This window comes from Palaemon carinicauda, chromosome 11 (genome assembly GCF_036898095.1).
Source record: "Palaemon carinicauda isolate YSFRI2023 chromosome 11, ASM3689809v2, whole genome shotgun sequence".
Lineage (NCBI taxonomy): Eukaryota > Metazoa > Arthropoda > Malacostraca > Decapoda > Palaemonidae > Palaemon > Palaemon carinicauda.
Window position 1 is genome coordinate 110,097,444 of NC_090735.1, and position 19,085 is coordinate 110,116,528.

A 19,085-nucleotide genomic window follows, 5' to 3' on the forward strand; every position below is an offset into this window, starting at 1 on the left:
AAAAATACAATTAGATTTCATAAAAATAATTGAGATAAATAAAACAAAATAGCAACTCGGCCCGAAAGGCTATCGTAGAAGTCGTAGTACGGAGTAAGAGGCGAACGATCTCGAGAGAGGGGCCACTCTCCATGAAGGCAACCGTGGTGGCCTAGGAGTGTACGGCCGTGACCAAGAAGTGAATCGTGGTGGCCTAGCGCTAAGCCGGCGTTTCACTCTCAAAGGCGTACACACACACACACACACCGCACAAACACTGAAAAGGAAACTTACTATATTCTATACACAAGAATATATATAAACATCAATAATGTTTAAATATATTAAGTATAAGAGAAAGTAAGTTAAAAGACAAATCATTAATGGCCGTCAAGCGAGGATGGGAGCAGAGACATCCGCTCGCCATCCGAGCCAAAAGTAAAGTGTGTGTGAGGGGGGAGGGGTAGCAAGCTACCCCTCCCTACCCCCCGCTAACTAGCGGAGGGGTAGTAAACCCTCGTTAAAATTCTTATGGCTCGTCATTTCAGCTACGCCGAAGTAATTACCCCATGTAAATAGACGTTCATCACAGAAACAAACTTTCATTTCTTGTTATTGCTGGCAGAAGACAAAAGGAGAATGTTATCTCTCCCACTGAGAGGATGGTAACTCCCTACAGTACACGGTGATTCCACTAAACCCCTCTGGCTATGGCAAGAGGCGCAAACAGGGTGCTGATCAACTTCAACCTGGCTCAATAAAGTATCAGAGGGATGTCGATCACAGCCAGGGAATGAACGCATACGGTATTTAGCTTGCTAGCCATAACGTACTCACTTGTGACTCACAAATAATGAGAGAAATGCAAGTGACATTGAATTTTACAGACACAAAAAGCACAAGCACTATAATGGTATCAAGGGCAAATGCCGATGTCTGATTGGACAGAGGAAGTGGGGTACGTCCTCTTAATTTCCCGATCAGGAGTGTAGTGGTTAGCGTCATGTGCAGGCGTCCTATGATACATGCGCAGTTGTTGTTTAGCATTTATAAGAAAGATGCAACCAAACCCTTTTTCTTTGATTGCCTCGTCATAGAGAAAACGAGACTAGGAGTAACCCATGTAAATGAATTGGAAGTTTGTATCAGCATAGGAATAAATGGTTTTTGTTTCACTCGCAATTAACACTAGCTCACTGCTTTTTTGTTCTGGCAAGCAGTACATGGATGAGCTATGCAAGCCAACCATGTGGGTCATTATTTTGGGGATACTTCTTTCTTATAAATGAGGAGCAATAGCCATATACTGAATGGACAGCATTTTCAACATGTTCAATTACCAAATTATATGAATTTACACTAAATTTCTGTATAAACTTAACTCCTCTCCGGGAGGTGTCGTCTTCTGGCTGTAGTCATGCTGGAACTGAAGAGGTGGTGGAAAACAAAGGCTTCTGTACAACAACATCCAGTAATGGGAGCAGAAATATTTTGAAGCTCTTAATTAAAGTGCCAGGTAATGATCACATCACACATACAGAACAGCTGGCAAAAGCAAATGCTAACAACACATAAGCAGTAACCCATTATCAGTGTCCCAAAAGTAAACAATGGACTTACATACTGAAATGGTTTCAACATTTCAATCAATCAATACATAAGTTATCATGCCCAAGTCTCCATAAGTCACACAGAAAAATGCCAAACTAGCCAGCACTTATATTTCTCATGGTGAATTCCAGATTTGCTAGGAATTACTGTATAAAATATTAACTGCAAAATGTGGTGTTAACTGTGAATAAAAGGATTAACGAGCGATTAAAATAAGAAGCAATTACAAAAATCTAAATTATCACATAGATTATTACCTGCCAAGTTTAGGTTATGGAGTTCAAACTAGTTTTAATGTACATATTCAATGATATTGGTCAAAACTGTGCTTAATATATCACAAACTTTAAGTAATTTGTATTTTTCCTAACCGTACTTACCTCGAACTACTTTCTTAGGAGTATCTGGGATCTCCTCCCTAACCGACCAAGAATTTTCCGTAGTTCCCCCTCTCTCTGTTACCTTGTCGGGGCACTCCGGGCCGGATGGATACTCGCCCCGAGGCGACCCGGGGTCAGCCCGCGAGGGTACGCTGCTAGGTCTGAGTCGTCAGTAAGCGTATGTTTAAGTACTACTCGAACTCCTTTAAGATACTCGGGGAAGGATGGGTGGGCAATAACCCGAAGTAGTTCGAGGTAAGCACTGTTAGGAAAAATGCAAATTGCTTAAAATTTGTGATTTGTTCCAACACGGAGTACTTACCTCAAACTACTTTCTTAGGAGACTTATACTTTAGGAGGAGGGAGTGGCTTACAGGCCGGATTATACCATTAACATACTGGGGCATGGGACCTAGATACGAGGCTAGGTCTAGACGACCCAGTGGAAAGGTAGAGAGTCGGGGAAAGCACGCAAAAGTCTACCTTAAGTACAACTCACTTTTATGTATAATCCGGATATGGGTTTCCACAGCATCCATCTCTCACATGGTAGGAGGAGAGGAAAGGGGAAAAGGGGGTAGCAAGGAAAGGGGAGAGTAAGGAGGAAACTTGAGTCGCTTGCGATTACTGGGCTACCAGGGGCCTTAAACCTTTAAACTTGTTGCATGGCGGAAATTACTGGTCCAATGGAGAAGGCGTCCAGGGATTTCCTTGAACAGTCTTTCAGGTAGTGGGCCGTAAAGGTGGATTGTCTGGCCCAAGTGCCTGCTTGCATGATTTGGCCCACTGCCATGTTGGTATCAAAAGCTATGGAAGTGCTATGGCCCTTCATATCATGGGGTCGCGGGGTCCCAGGAACCGCAGATCCATCACTGTCGTAAGCCCTCTTAATGACTTGCCGAAGCCAGAAAGAGATGGTGTTCTTGGACACTGCCCTCTTGACAGGGCCTGAAGAGACAAACACACTTTAGATGGCTGGTCTGAGTTTGGCTGTCCTACTGAGGTATTTTCTGACTGTTTTCACTGGGCACAATAGCAAGTCTTCCGGGTTGTCAGAGTGAGGGATCGCTGGAATTGAGAACTCTTCTAACCTAGGATCCGCATCTGCTGGGTTCTGGGTCTTGGCCACAAACTCTGGTAGGAACTTAATGGACAGTGCCTTCCACCCTTTCGAGTGCGAGACCTCGAAGGACAAGCCATAGAGCTCACTCACCTGCTTGGCTGAGGCCAGAGCTAGTAAGAACACTGCCTTGAGGGTGAGGTATTTATCTAGAATGTCCTTAAGGGGTTCAAAGGGAGGCCTCGAAAGAGCCTTGAGAACCTTGGCCACGTCCCACTGCGGAACTCTAGAGGCGCGTGGAGAACAAGACTGCTCGAAACTCCTGATGAACATGGAGATATGGCGAGATGCCCCCAGGTTGATGCCTCCGAGTTGAAAAACTTGCCCCAGTGCCGCACGGACTCCTTTGATGGCTGGAATGGACACTCCCAGGTCGTCCCACAAGTGAACCAGGAAGACTGCAATTCTGTGGACTGATGCATCTAAGGGTCTCAGGTTCTGTGTGGCACACCACTTCACGAACGTGGCCCACTTGGCCTGGTACACTTCGCACGAGGACTTTCGGAGTTACCCCGACATTCTGGGAGCTGTCTTCTCTGAGAACCCTTCTTTCCTTAGCAGGCGCATGATAACCTCCACGCGTGTAGCCTCAGGCACTGGGGGTTTTTGTGCAGCCTTCGGAAGACTGGTTGACGTAACAGATCTTCTCTTACTGGAAGGGGCCATGGAAGGAGTGTGGCCAGGTCCTACAGATCCGCGAACCATTCCCTCTCCGGACAACAGGGCGCTACCAAAGTAATCTTTGTAGCCCTTGATTGCCCAAGTCTGTTGAATACCTGCCTGAGGATCCCAAAGGGAAGGAAAGCGTACACGTCGAGACTGTCCCACGAGTGCTGGAAGGCGTCCTCGAACGCTGCTGTCCGGTCTGGCACCAGAGAACAGAATACGGGTAACTGAGCATTAAGCCTCGTGGCAAACAGGTCTATTACCGGTGAGCCCCACAACTGGAGAACTTTCTGTGCCACTTGCGGATGTAGAGACCATTCCGACCCTACTACTTGCCCTGTCCTGCTAAGGCTGTCGGCCAGTACGTTTCTCTCTCCCGGAATGAACCTGGCTGGAAGAATGATGTGGTTCTTTTCGGCCCATTCCAGGATTTGAGTTGTGAGGACGCACAGTTCCCTTGATCTCAAGCCCCCCTGCTTCTTTATGTATGCCACTACTGTGGCATCGTCGCACATGAGGGCTACTGAGTTTCCTCGAAGTAGATGGGCGTACGTCGCGAGGGACTTTTGCACTGCCACAAGCTCGAGCAGGTTTATATGCAGGGTCTTTTCCTCTAGGGACCACTTTCCCTCTGCCGTTTCCACGAGTAGATGGGCTCCCCACCCCTCCTTTCATGCGTCCGTGAAGAGCAGCATCTCCACAGGAGCAGGCGTGAACGGTATCCCTTTCAGTGTGTTCTTCCTGTCGGACCACCAGAGGAGCATGTTTCTCGAGGCCGGGGTCATCCTGACTACGTTCTGCGGGGAGTCCCCTGGAGACCAGAGGTTCTTCAGATTCCACTGGACTGGCCTCAGCTTGAGCCTCCCTTGAGGGACCAATTTCTCCGAGACCAGGTGTCCCACGAGTCTCTGCCAATCCTTGGCTCTCATTGGAGTGTCTGCTAGAAATGGGCGAATAACTTGGTCCAGGTTGTTAAGCCTCTCCTGGGAGGGAAATGCCTTCGCTAACTTGGAGTCCAGGACCATCCCTAGGTACGTCATCCTGGTGGTGGGGACTAACTGGGACTTTTCCAAGTTGATGGTGATCCCTAGATCCCTGCGGAACTGTACAAGTTTCGCCCCCTGCTCCTTCAAGTCTGCCTCTGAGGCTGAAAGCAGCAACCCGTCGTCAAGGTATCTGATCAGCCTGATGCCCTCCTTGTGTGCCCAGACTGATACCAGAGTGAACACCCTCGTGAACACCTGAGGTGCCATTGACAGGCCGAAGCAGAGGGTCTTGAACTGAAGGGATTGGGATCCCCACTTTACTCTGAGGAACTTCCTGCTGGAGGGGTGTACGGGGATTTGAAAATAGGCATCCTTGAGATCTAGAGCGGCAGCCGCCCTGCTCGACCCGCAAGGGGGAAAATCCACTTTGATAAACTTCCTCCTGAAAGAAGTCTTCTTCTTGCTCCTTCTTCTCGTGGTCTTCGCCTTCTTCCTTGCAGGGCCTGCGTAAGAGCTCGCCTTCCTTCTCCTGGATCTCCTCCTCTTCTTTCTAGTCTCCCGGTCGCTGGAGTCCTCCGACGAGGATGAGGAACTGTCCGAGGAGGATGAAGAGGAGGAGGAGCTGTCGGAGTCCTCCGTACCTTCCACTACCATTCTCGGGGCCCGTGGTCTAATTACAGTGGTAACGGGCTGCATAAAGTCAGACGGAAGCATTGCTGAGGGCGCCGGGGGCGTGCGAAGTGCGCCCCGAGAGGCAAACCAGCCCTCAAACTCCTCTTCTTGTCGCATGGGGGACCTGAAGGGCATCCTTGGCGCCGTCCAAACAATGGAGTCGGGGTCCGACGAGCACGTCATGGGCGCCACCGGAACCCGCTGTACCTGTAAAGCACTGCCACGATATGGGGGGGGGGGTAGGAGCTGTTTCAGGACTCCCCCACAACGGGTCTTCACTGGAGACGGGTCCTGCGGGCACCAGGACCTCGTCCACGGCACACACTTCCACCACACTGGCAGACCCCCCATTCGTCTGCATAGGCCCCACACAGACAGAATCCCCAATATCAGACTCACGCGGAACGGCAATGGGCCGTTTCCCTGCAACGGACTTACCTCGTCCCCTACTCTGGGTAGGGGAAGGTGAAGGAGAACCTCTCTCCGAAGGCGCTGAGGGCGATGTCAATGGCGAGGTGATGTCCACCTTCTTGGGAGACCGTTTGGGCACCTTCTTTTTCGTGGCAAACAAGGTCCACTGTAGCTTCGGCCATGACACGTGGAGGCAGGGGAGCACTTATTACCTCTACACGAGGCGCACAGTGTGTGCGGGTCGACATCAGGCCTGGGCAGCCACGCCCCGCAAGACTTACCAGCTTTGGGCCTAGGACAACGACGCTGAGATTCCATAATGGAAAACCGGAACACGCAAATAACACAAAGAACGGATAAGGAACACAAAGGGAACACGTGTTGCACAAAGGATGGGGAACACAAAGGTGGATCGGACGGGATAAGTGAGAGTGGCGAGATGAGATCTACCCCGCGCCCAGACGCTTACTGACGACTCAGACCTAGCAGCGCACCCTCGGGTCGCCTCGGGGTGAATATCCATCTGCCGCGGAGCACCCCCACAAGGAAACGGAGAGAGGGGGAACTACGCAAAATTCTTGGTCAGTTAGGGAGGAGAGCCCAGATACTCCTAAGAAAGTAGTTCGAGGTAAGTACTCCGTGTTGGAACAAACAATACTTTAATTTATATTGAAAATGGAATTTGCTATAAAAGATGGATGAGTGCTGATTTATTTGGCCTTTTCCTCTGTATGACTAATGGGAGCTGGAGCATTACAACTTATGAATCATTCGATTAAAATATAAACACCATTTCAGTGCATATGTCCATTATTTACTTTTGGGGGACTGATTGTGGTTTACTATGTATACATTGTTTGCATTCACTTTTAGCAGCTCTTCTGTTTTTTGGGGTAAATATATTATACTGTACTTTAATTTCTAGCCAAAAACTCAAACCATATATTTCTCCTACTCGTTAATTTGTGTTTTATCCATTTCCCACAATGAATAGTGTGCCAAACCACCCATATAAGCGTGTTAGGTAAAGTAGCTTCTTATGAAAACAATTATGGGGATTCACCGCATGAAACCGGGGTTTTGAGAGGGGGGAAAACTAAAAAACAGTAATTTGCTGCAATTAAAACAGCTACAAACGCATAATTAACACAAAATGACCAGTTGGAAAAATATATGATTTAACGCAACGGGAAAAATATGATATTTTGATTATAAAATAAATTTTTGAATATACTTACCCGGTGAATATATAATAGCTGACGTCTCGACAGATTCCCAAAAACTCGCGAGCGATCGCCGTGAAGGTTGCGGGTGTGACCACCAGCGCCGACTATCGGCCAGATACCGCATATACTTGTCAACATCTATAGTTCTTCTCAGTCCCCTAGGTCTCTATCGGGGAGGAAGGGAGGGCCTTTAATTTATATATTCACCGGGTAAGTATATTCAAAAATTTATTTTATAATCAAAATATTTTTAAATATTAAACTTAGCTGGTGAATATATAATAGCTGATTCACACCCATGGTGGTGGGTAGAGACCAGTATTAATACAATAAAGGCGTATATGCTCAAGAGTTTTTGACAACTATTCAAAAAACAGACTTAAGTCTAGGTACCTGGTAAGGAAGCAGACTCTGAATATTACTCTGCCTCATTAGTCTGCTTTCCTCACGAAGCCCAGCCATCCTCTCAGGATGCTGAAAGACTCCCAGGAGCTGTTATATCCAGGGCGAACACCCCTATAACAGGACCTCATCAATACCCTTAATCTGGGCACTCTCAAGAAACAACATTTTGACCACCCGCCAAATCAAAAAGATTGCGAAAGACTTCTTAGTCTCCCGTACAACCCAAAATAAGAATAAAAATTTCAAGAGAAGATTAAAAGGATATTGGGATTAAGGGAATGTAGTGGTAGAGCCTTCACCCACTACTGCACTCGCTGCTACGAATGGTCCCAGTGTGTGGCAGTCCTCATAAAGAGTCTGGAAATCTTTCAAGTAATATGAAGCGAATACCGACTTGTCTCTCCAAAAGGTCGCGTCCATAATACTTTTAATGGATCTATTTTGCTTAAACGCTACTGAAGTTGCTATCGCTCTGACTTCATGAGCCTTGACTTTAAGTAAATTACGATCCTTCTCACTTAAATGAGTGTGTGCCTCCCGCATCAAAAGTCTAATAAAATAAGACCACACATTCTTAGACATGGGCAAAGAGGGCTTTTTAACGGAGCACCATAAAGCCTCTGAACAACCTCGCAGCGGTTTAGCTCTGGATAAATAAAATTTAAGAGCTCTAACGGGGCACAGCACTCTTTCAACTTCATTCCCCACAATCTCGGAAAGACTGGGGATATCAAATGATTTAGGCCAAGGACGAGACGGAAGTCCATTCTTGGCCAAAAAACCAAGTTGAAGAGCGCATACTGCTTTATTAGTGGAGAAGCCGATGTTCTTGCTAAAAGCATGTATCTCACTAACCCTTTAGCCTAAGCCGAAGCCAAGCACACCAAAAAAAAAGTGTCTTGAGGGTAAGATCCTTCAGGGCGGCTGAATTTAATGGTTCAAACCTGTTTGACATAAGGAACCATAGGACCACGTCCAAGTTCCAAGCAGGAGTCGAAATATGACGTTCCTTGGAAGTCTCGAAAGACTTAAGCAGGTCTTGGAGATCTTTGTTATTAGAAAGATCCAAACCCATATGCCTGAAAACAGAAGCTAACATGCTTCTGTAGCCTTTAATGGTGGATGCAGAGAGGGAGCGACCGTTTCTCAGATAAAGCAGAAAATCTGCAATCTGCGCTACAGAGGCACTTGGAAGAGGAAATAGAGGAGGACTTTCACCAGTCTCTGAATACCTCCCATTTCGACTGATAGATCCTGATGGTAGAGGATCTTCTAGCCCTCGCGATCGCTCTAGCTGCCTCCTTCGAAAACCCTCGAGCTCAAGAGAGTCTTTCGATAGTCTGAAGGCAGTTAGACGAAGCGTGGGGAGGCTTTGATGAAATCTCTTTATGTGAGGCTGTCGCAAGAGACCCATCCGCAACGGCAGACTTCTTGGAACGTCTACCAGCCATAGAAGTACCTCTGTGAACCACTCTCTCGCGGGCCAGTGTGGAGCAACCAACATCAACCTGGTCCCTTCGTGAGAGGTGAACTTCTGCAGCACCTTGTTTAGGATCTTGAAAGGTGGAAAGGCATAAACGTCCAGGTGAGACCAGTCCAGCAGGAAAGCGTCTATGTGGGCTGCCTCTGGATCCGGAACTGGAAAGCAGCAAGTCGAGAGCCTCTTTGTCAGTGAAGTCGCAAAAAGATCTATGGTGGGTTGACCCCATGTCATCCATAGCTTCTCGCACACAGTCTAGTGCAACGTCCACTCCATGGAGATGACTTGTCCTCTTCTGCTGAGGCAGTCCGCCAAGACATTCATTTTTCCTTGCACAAATCTCGCCGAAGGAGGGATGTTACTTGCCTTAAATGGAGTTCCTTCTGATCCGTGGACCAAAGACCCGAGCATTCCAGACTGTCCAGTGGAGCTCCCTAACCCAAATCCGATGCATCTGAATACAACACATGGTTTGGGTTCTTGATTGCAAGAGAAAGACCTTCTCGAAGTCTGATGTTGCTGTCCCACCAAGTCAGACATGTCTAGACTGAGTTGGAGATTGGGAAAGAGATACTCTCTAAGCCCTTCTCCTTGTTCCAATGGTTTAGGTGAAATTGGAGAGGGCATAGGTTGAGTCTCCCCAGAGAGATAAACTACTCCAGCGATGAAAGAGTTCCCACGAGGCTAGTTCAAACTCTTACAGAGCAACTATTTTTCTCTTGCAAGTGAAGGACTTTTAACAGACCTTGTTCCATTCTTGTGGGAGACGAAAAGGCCCGAAAAATCAGACACTGTATCTCCATTCCCAAATAAAGAATAGTCTGGGATGGGGTACTGTAAGTTACGACTTCTCTACGTTCACTATGAGACCTAGCTCCTTGGTTAGGTCTAATGTCCATTAGAGGCTCTCCAGACAGCGATATAATGACGACGCCCTGATTAGCCAGTCGTAAAAATAAAGGGAGGCTCTGAATCCTCAAAAAATGTAGAAAGCTTGCTACATTTTGCAAGGGCCTTGTAAAAACAAGAGGAGCAGGAATGAGGCCGAAGTACAGTGCTCGAAATTGGTACATTACTTTCCCGTCCACAAACCTCAGATGTTGTTGAAAGTTTGGATGAATCGGGATGTGGAAGTATGCATCCTGAAGGTCGAGAGCGACCATCCAGTCGCCTTCCTTTACTGCTGCCAAGACAGATTTGGTAGTCTTCATCGTGAAGTTTGTCTTGACAATGAACACATTGAGCGCACTTACATCTTAAGTACTCCTGCAGTGAACGTGGCTGCCAGATCATTGGAGCCATCCCTGATAGCCTTGTTCCTGCAGTGAACGTGACTATCAGATCATTGGAGCCATCCTTGATAGCCTTGTTCATGCATGACATAATTGTACAGCAATACATTGACAGCTGGAGAGACCTTCTTACTTAAGGCTCCCAGGGACCAATCCAACAAATAAAAACTTCAAACGCTCGAAAAAGCTCCTAACAGGAGATGGTCTAGCTCTGAAGCCGACCATAAAATCTTGGAGCGTCTCATGGCCAGGCGACGGGGAGAGTCTACCAGGCTTGAGAAGTCTCCCTGGGCAGAGGCAGGAACTCCCAAGCCGAGAACTTCTCCCGTGTCATACCAGACGCTCGCTCTAGAAGCCAGTTTAAAAGGAGGGAAAGCAAAGGCTGTCTTCCCCAAACTCCTCCTGGTGATAAGCCAGTCGCCTAGCAAACGTAAAGCTCTCTTAGAAGAGCGAGAGAGCACTAGCTTAGTAAACGAAGGCTTCGAAGTAGCTAGGCCTAGCGTAAACTCTGACGGAGGCGAACGAGGAGCAGCAGTTACAAAATGGTCCGGAAAATGATCCTTAAAAATCAGCATGATTTTTTTAAAGTCCATAGAGGGCTGAGCAGCTTTAGGCTCCTCTCCGTCTGACAAAGTCCCCAAAGAACCTCGTCCGACAATTGCCGAGTCTCATGAAAAGGAGAGACCTGCCGCGGTAGCAACGCTTGACAGGCAATGTCAACAAGCAAAAGAGCAGCAGTAGCAGTAGAGGAAGCGACGTCACGCCGCTGCTGAAAGGACTGAAATCCTTGTGACTGACCAACAACAACAACTGAAGTTGATTGACGCTCGACGTCACGTCGGAACTGCCTTGACTGCATAGACAAAGCAGGCAAAACAACCTCCGACTGCGGTGATCGACGCTCAACGTCACGTCGAGGCAACGGAGCCGGTCGGCGAACGTCAGGTCGGGGCTGCGGCGGCAGCGGCTGAACGTCAACAAGAGACTGCGGCAGCGGCTGAACGTCAACACGAGACTGCGGCAGCGGCTGAACGTCAACACGAGACTGCGGCAGCGGCTGAAAGTCAACACGAGACTGCAGCAAGGGAGGATCCATATCACGTGACTGACGTGAAAAACTACTGACATCACGTTTCAAAGTACAAGAAAACATCAGCACTAACGTCAAACGGACGAGTAAATACTCGTTTGGGCGGCTGACGGCCAGAGTCTCGTTCAGCGTAACGGTGACTCGAAAGCGAAGGATCATCGTGAACCTGCTCAACGTCATACTCCTCCATAAGGGAGGCAAGCTTAGTCTGCATGTCCCGCAGGACAACCCATTTAGGATCAACGGGAGTCGGAACGGGCCGAGACAACGGTAACGTCTGTGTTGGCAAAACATTGCCTTTACCGCGACCCTCGGACCCCGAGTTACGCTTGCGTTTAATAGGCGAAGTCTTCCGACGACTGCAAAGGGTCAGAGCTGTCCCAATGGCTACAGCCAGGACGCTGGACCTGTCCTGAGGGGACTGATTTTTGCTTCAAGGGTCTAGAAACCTTGCGCCAAGGTTTCTTTTGCGAAAAGTCTTCGGATGACGAGGAGAACACAGTCTCACCCGTCTTATGGTAAGGGCGATCTTGACGAGAAATGTCCGATACCAAAGAGGGAACGTCTGTACGTTGGTTAAAGCCTCTCGTCCCCTTAAGTCCTACGACATTACTTCTCCCTGGTGCAGGGGAGCCTGAAAGAGGTCTCGGACTAGGGGAGCGACAAGCACGAACAGACGAACCCTCGGTCGCAACACAGAACATGTTTTTTGCACTTACTTCACTGATATCGTATTTTTCAATAATTTCACATTAGGCATGAATAAAACTGATTTCTACCTGAAGCACGCAATTCTCCCTTACATCAAAAGGTTAGAATTGCAAAATGAGTCGTATAATGTAAGCACATTAGTACAAAATGAAACATACATGCAAAAGCATATACATATATATCGAATAAAACGGAAATATATAAAGTTAAAAAGATCAGTGACTGGGGAGGAGACTAAACACTAGTTCACTAAGGACTACGTTTTCAATCTCTCACCGTACAGTGCCTTGGGACGAGAATAAAAACTAAAACGTTTTATCCTCTCTCCCCGTACGGAGACTTGGGACGAGAGTAAAAAACTGAATCGAGAACAACGTTACTCGCTCCCAAACTCCTTGTACAGAGACTTGAGACGAGAATAAAGATCGGATCGTTCTCTCTTTCTCTCTCTCTCTTGTCACACACAAGAGAATGGCCCACTCACCCTTCGTCAATAAACAGGTTATTTGACCAAAGGAAAAAACTGAAAGGAATAAGAAATTGAAAATTAACAAGTTCCTTTAAATTAGTATCTAAAACACTTCTGTTTGAAAGAAGAATGAACAAAACGTCAAAATCGATTTACTCTTTCTGCAAAGTGAAACCGTGATTCTCTCTTTCTCTATCATAACGATAGAGCGCAACTGCGTAGCATAAATAAACCAAACGTTAGTTCATCTTTGAAAAAACAGCACGAAGACTATTCAAAGAATATATTTCTTAAAATATTTTCTAAAAAATATTCATTTCATAACTCTTACAGAGCAATTGATTTAAACTTAACAAAAATAAAAGTTGAATGGGCTCAACGTTGTTTAACTTCGTTTTCCAAGTTAGGACCGCCTACAAGGAATAGGTAAAGGCCGCATATAAACAAAACATAAAATTTATCTTGATGTTAAATGGAAAGCTAATCGAAGAGGCCTAACAAAGGCGGGTGAGATATAAAATATATAGAGGAAAATCTATAAATATGAACAATAATTTATAAAGTGTTAAAATAATTACTAAAAGCCTTAAACACACTTCCGTACACTGAGGGAAGGGTCGGCCATCTTTTCTCTATGGAAAAACCAGAGATAAAAAAAAAAAAAGCAAGGGCAAAACACTCTTCCTCTCCTTTCAAAAGCATTTCTTTTGAAGATAGAATCGAATAATCCAACACGGCGAAAGCAATAAAACCAAAACCAAGTACTTCACCAATTCGGTAGAAAACTCGAGGTCATAAAGCGAGTGGAACCAACTTGTCGACAAGACCGACAGAGAAGAACTGGAGATGTTGACAAGTATATGCGGTATCTGGCCGATAGTCGGCGCTGGTGGTCACACCCGCAACCTTCACGACGATCGCTCGCGAGTTTTTGGGAATCTGTCGAGCCGTCGGAGACGTCAGCTATTATATATTCACCGGCTAAGTTTAATATTTAAAAATATGATTTAATGTAACTGGAAAAATATATGATTCAATGTAAGTGGTTGGAAATTAAAGTACCAGGATTATCTATGATTCACACCATGTCTCTCATGGTTTTTGCTCAGCTTTGTCTCGCTACGCTTGCAAATAAACAATTTCACTGCTTCCCTGTTCTGGCAAGTGGTACAGGGATGTGCTGCTTATGCCAATCACGTGAGTTATTATTTCTAGGATACTTTTGACTTTCAGATGAGAAACAATAGTTATATATTGTAATGAATGGAATGAGTTTTCAATATAATTAATTACCAAAATAGATGAAATTACACTAAATTTTGTAAATTATTGTACAATACTTCCCCCATTTAAGATACATCATTTTGTGATGGTTGTCAAGCTGGAAAATGGGTGAAAAATATTGATGTAGAACAATATCTGGGAACTTGTGCATACATTTTCGGATACTCTTAATTGGTTAAAAAACAGATGATGAATACATTATTCCAGGAACACAGAAAGCTCCCCAAAGCGATTGCAACCAACGTATTCGCAATAACTTCCTATCAGTCTCCCACAGGTAAACAAAGGACTTAAACTTCGAGTGTTGATATTCAAATTAATTGATAAGCAAATTATTACATCACAGTCCCGTTAATCATTAAGAGAAAAATGCCAAAGTAGCCAGCACCCATCCATCTCTTAACAGCGAATTACAGTTTTACTATAAATTAATGTATCATATATTAATGGTTTTTTATAAGACTAGCATTAGCTGGGTTTTTGAAGCAATAAAGAGCTTCAATCTATTCATGCACAAGTTCCTAATGTTGTTAAACAACAACAAATAATTTCACCACTCCACTTCAGTTCCAACATGACTCGTCACAAGCATACATCTCCAAGAGGGAGGTTATTGTTTAGAAATTTAGTGCAATTTCATCTACTATGCTAACTGTTTATGTCTAACACACACCGTTCAGTATATAGTTGTTGATGCTCAAATGAAAGTAAAATATATCAATGAATTAATGGCTCACATTTTTGGCAGGAACAGCACATCCATGTACCTCTCGCCAGAACAGAGGAGCAAGCAAAGACCATTTAAGGGACAAGATATGAGTTACAGGTGATCGCAATACTTTAATAGTGGCCCAAGCGGATGGTGTGTGCAGCACATCCATGTAGCTTGGGGCTATAATTGATCATCTAAGAGCCCTCCCGGACACAAAGTTCGAAAAATCTGTGCACACATACATGCACCACTTGACAGAACAGAGGAGCAATGGGGTATTGTTTATTTGGATGCAAAGCAAGCCACGGCAGAGCAAATACCATTTGAGGGATATAATATGCACTATTAGTAACTATGATACTTTAATTTCCTGCCACTTGCATAAACCCTATATTTTTAGGCAAATATGTGATACTTTAAGTACTGTACTAGCAAAACTGGAATTTGCTATAAGAAGTGGACTAGTGCTGGCTAGTTTGGTACTTTTCTCAATATGTTTACCTGTAATAGGAGTTGGGGGATAATAACTTATGTATCGGTCGATTAAAATGTGAAGTAAGTTTTTTCACTCTAAGTCCCTTGTTTACATCTGAGCAACTGAAGGGGACTTGTTGCGCATGCTTGGTTCCGATAGGTTGGGGGAGCTTTCTGTGCATTTACAATGTCATATCCATCAGGTGTTTTTTTTTTAAACCAATTAAAAGCTTACAAGTAGTTCTTCATACATTCCCAAATGTTGTTCTACAAGTCATTTTTTTTCCACCATCCCCATTAGTTTCAAACTCACCATTATAACTTTATATTAAAACTTTGTGTAATTTTATTTATGCCGGCAATTGAATATAACGAAAATGCTCTCCATTCACTGTATAGCTATTGTTACTCATGGGAAATTATAAAATATCTGTATATCAAGGATGCACATTTTTTAAAAGCTCTTAGTGCTTTCCCTCAAAGGTCCGATTCTAACTTGATTTTTAGGGAAGACCAGCACATTTTCTACGTCAAAACCTCTGTAAAAATTATCAAAGGAAAAAAAAAAAAAAGAAAAAACATAGGTGTCAATCACACGGTAGTGAAATATTTGTGATTTACTTTATCATAATGTAAGGATTTAGTTGTGATTTTCTTTTAGTTTGTGACTTGGGAAAGGGGGTCCAGCTAGTGGTTGTGACCTGGGAAGGGGACTCTGGGGGGCTTCCCCCCTGGCTAGGAGTTGTGACTTGGGAACTACTAGGTTAGGTTAGGTGGGTTTGTTAGGTTCTGTTCTTGTTCTTGTTGTTGGGCGGAGGGATTTGCCTTTCCATCGGCACCTCCTTTGGTTTCTTCTTTATTCTAATTCTTTCATTTTCTTCTCTCTTTTTTTCCACATTTGATAGATATATTCTTTTCTTTTCTCTATTCCTTCTTTCTTGAACAGCACGTTTCCTATTATCTTCTTCTTTTCTTCTTCATACGGCTGTTGCAATTCCACTATTTTTCTTCTTTCGTCGCTGAGAGATTTTATTTTGAGATTTTACAAATCTCAAAAGTATTACATAAGTAAGTTTTGGCCTGTTTTCAGTCAATTATGTGAACCATATATTTTCCCAACTGGTTATCTTGTGCTTATTTACACTCCTACCATTATCACTGCTGCAATTCACTCACCCAAAATAACCCCGGTTTCCCATTGGTGTCCCCCATAATTGTCTTTATACAAGGGGATTCAAAAACTCATAAATGGAGGGTTTGCCCCAATAATCAAGGCCAGAAATGGATACAACACAAGATAGCAAGTACGAGAAATATATGGTCATGTAGTTGGCTAAAAATGAAAGTATCATATATATACCTATTTTCTTCCAACTTGGATATCTACTTCCAACCATTATTTGCAGCAACAATAATGGCTGGACAACATGGATAAACAAATAGATATCCCTAATATTCATGGTCAGAAATGGATAAAACACTAGAGAACAAATAATACCCAAATCATACGTGGTTCTGTATTTGGCTGTTTGGCTAGAATTCAATTAAAGTTAAATAATTACCAAAAGTCGTTTTATAAATCAAAAGTTTTTGTAATACAGTAACATAAAACCAAAACGTTCGTCTCACGTTGAATAACATGCATCAGTATATTAGATTTTGTAATATTAGGTATGGTATTTAACAAAAACTGTAAAAAAACCTATCCTAAATATTAATGCTTGGTAACTTTCCTTACATCTTACCGTAGGAGTTTATTTCGAGAGGCAATGAGTCACAGTAAGTTGTTGAAAGGCTATATAGCCTATGAAAATAATAAACCCTAACAGCATTATGTGTATCCAAACCGTTTGGATACACATAATGCTGTTAAATACCATACCTAATATTACAAAATCTAATATACTGATGCATGTTATTCAACGTGAGACGAACGTTTTGGTTTAATATTACTGTATTACAAAAACTTGTGATTTATAAAACGACTTTTGGTAAATAATTCACTTTAATTTCTAGCCAAACAGCCAAATACAGAACCACGTATGATTTGGGTATTATTTGTTCTCTATCTTGTGTTTTATCCATTTCTGACCATGAATACAAGGGATATCTATTTGTTTATCCATGTTGTCCAGCCATTATTTATTTAACCAAAAAGATTTATTTTCGGGACCGGGTTTGGACAGCGTGTCTTCGCAAGTCGCTTTTGCCACCCACACACCAAAGCACCAAGCAATTGGCGTATGGTATAAGTAACTCTTTGCCAAGATAATGAGGGCGTCCTATAGCATCATTAGCATCAGAAAGTGGCGTACAAAATTATATTAAAAAGCATTTTCTTACCGTATTGCCGTTGACAGCAGGTTCTAGGCGGGGACGTTTACAAGGAGGCTGTGAATTCTCAGCCTGCAGTTCGGACATTTATACAGCAATTTCACTCTAACATATATTTTTCACAACGTCCCGAATCGCTGAATGTCCTTCTGAACTCTTTAAAGAGAGATCGGGTGTTCTGGGAATTAAAAAATGCAATAAGCAGCACACACGCGTTCTCTATTGTGCACGGCAACAAGACATTGGCCAATGAACATGAACAATGACAGGGTTGCCAGATTATTTCGACTGAATTATCGTACATGAGCCTTAAAATTGTCGTTTTTTCAACCAAAATTATCGTACACAGTTTCAATATAATTATTAGGGTGTTACAAGATTGACTTATTTCAAAAGATTTTAGTATAATTGTTTAATTAAACCCACACACACCTACATTGTTTATACTTTAGGTATGTATCGTACATCGTACCTGACCCAAAATAATCGTACACGTACGATAATTATCGTACGAATGGCAACCCTGACAATGATGCTTCGAACGTATCGAGACTTCAAAGCTTTGATGCTTCAAACTGGTCACATTGAAATACTTTAGCTGCTTCGAGACGGCTCGGACTGAGCATTCATAAATTTCAAAAGAAAAAATAAAGGAAAAAAAAATTGCAAACAATTTTACAGTTAGGCTAAAATTTGTGTTGTCATTTATTGATAAACTTCGAGAAGCCAAATCATTTGGCTGCCTCAAACTGGTTACATTGAAACACTAGCCGCTGCTTCGAGACGGCTCGAACAAAGCATCCATTAATTTTCATAATAAAAAAATAAAGAAAATCACTTGCAAACAATTTTACAGAAATTTCAAAAGAAAAAAATAAAGAAAAATAAATTGCAAACAATTTTACAGTTAGGCTAGATTTTGTTTTGTCATTTATTGATAAACTTCGAGAAGCCAAATCATATGGCTGCCTCAAACTGGTTACATTGAAACACTTTAGATGCTTCGAGACAGCTCGAACAAAGCATCCATAAATTTTCATAATAAAAAAATAAAGAAAAAAAATTGCAAATAATTTTACAGAAATTTCAAAAGAAAAAATAAAGAAAAAAACTTGCAAACAATTTTACAGTTAAGCTAGAATTTGTTTTGTCATTTACTGATAAACTTCGAGAAATCAAATCACATGGCTGCCTCAAACTGGTTACGTTGAAACACTTTAGCTGCTTCGAGACAGCTCGAACAAAGCATCCATAAATTTTCATAATAAAAAACTTGCAAACAACATTGCAGTGAAACTATTGTTAATTTTAGCATTTACTGATAAACTAAGAGAAAAGTTATATGGTTGTTTCCCAAAGAACATGAGAGAGAGAGAGAGAGAGAGAGAGAGAGAGAGAGAGAGAGAGAGAGAGAGAGAGAGAGAGAGAGAGAGAGAGAGAGAGAGAGAGAGAGAGAGAGATTGATTGATTTAAAGCTGAAAGATCATTGCAAGCGATTTATATGCTAGTAAAATGAATATTAACTTTTCCAGACTGCTATATGTAAGCATGGTAAAGTATTTACACATGGTAAGTAGATAAGAAAAGATTATAAGTAAAAATTAATAGAGATAGATTACAATGAAGGGATATTTATAGACTTAGACTCATTATGTTTTCCCTTTGCAACAAAGGTTCCAGACGTTTACCCATTATTATTATTATTATTATTATTATTATTATTATTATTATTATTATTATTATTATTATTATTATTATTATTATTATTGTTGTTGTTGTTGTT

At 43.1% G+C, this 19,085-nt stretch overlaps 1 protein-coding gene across 1 annotated transcript in view; it reads right to left on the bottom strand.

Annotated features, from left to right (window-relative positions):
* The window catches only part of Uba1 (ubiquitin-like activating enzyme 1), a 472,916-nt gene extending 455,354 nt beyond the window's left edge, over positions 1–17,562 (bottom strand). The window contains 1 exon segment of the mRNA XM_068383250.1: positions 17,312–17,562. Coding sequence (XP_068239351.1) covers positions 17,312–17,389 — 78 coding nt within the window. The 5' untranslated portion in view covers positions 17,390–17,562.
* Between the last annotated feature and the right edge of the window lie 1,523 nt (positions 17,563–19,085).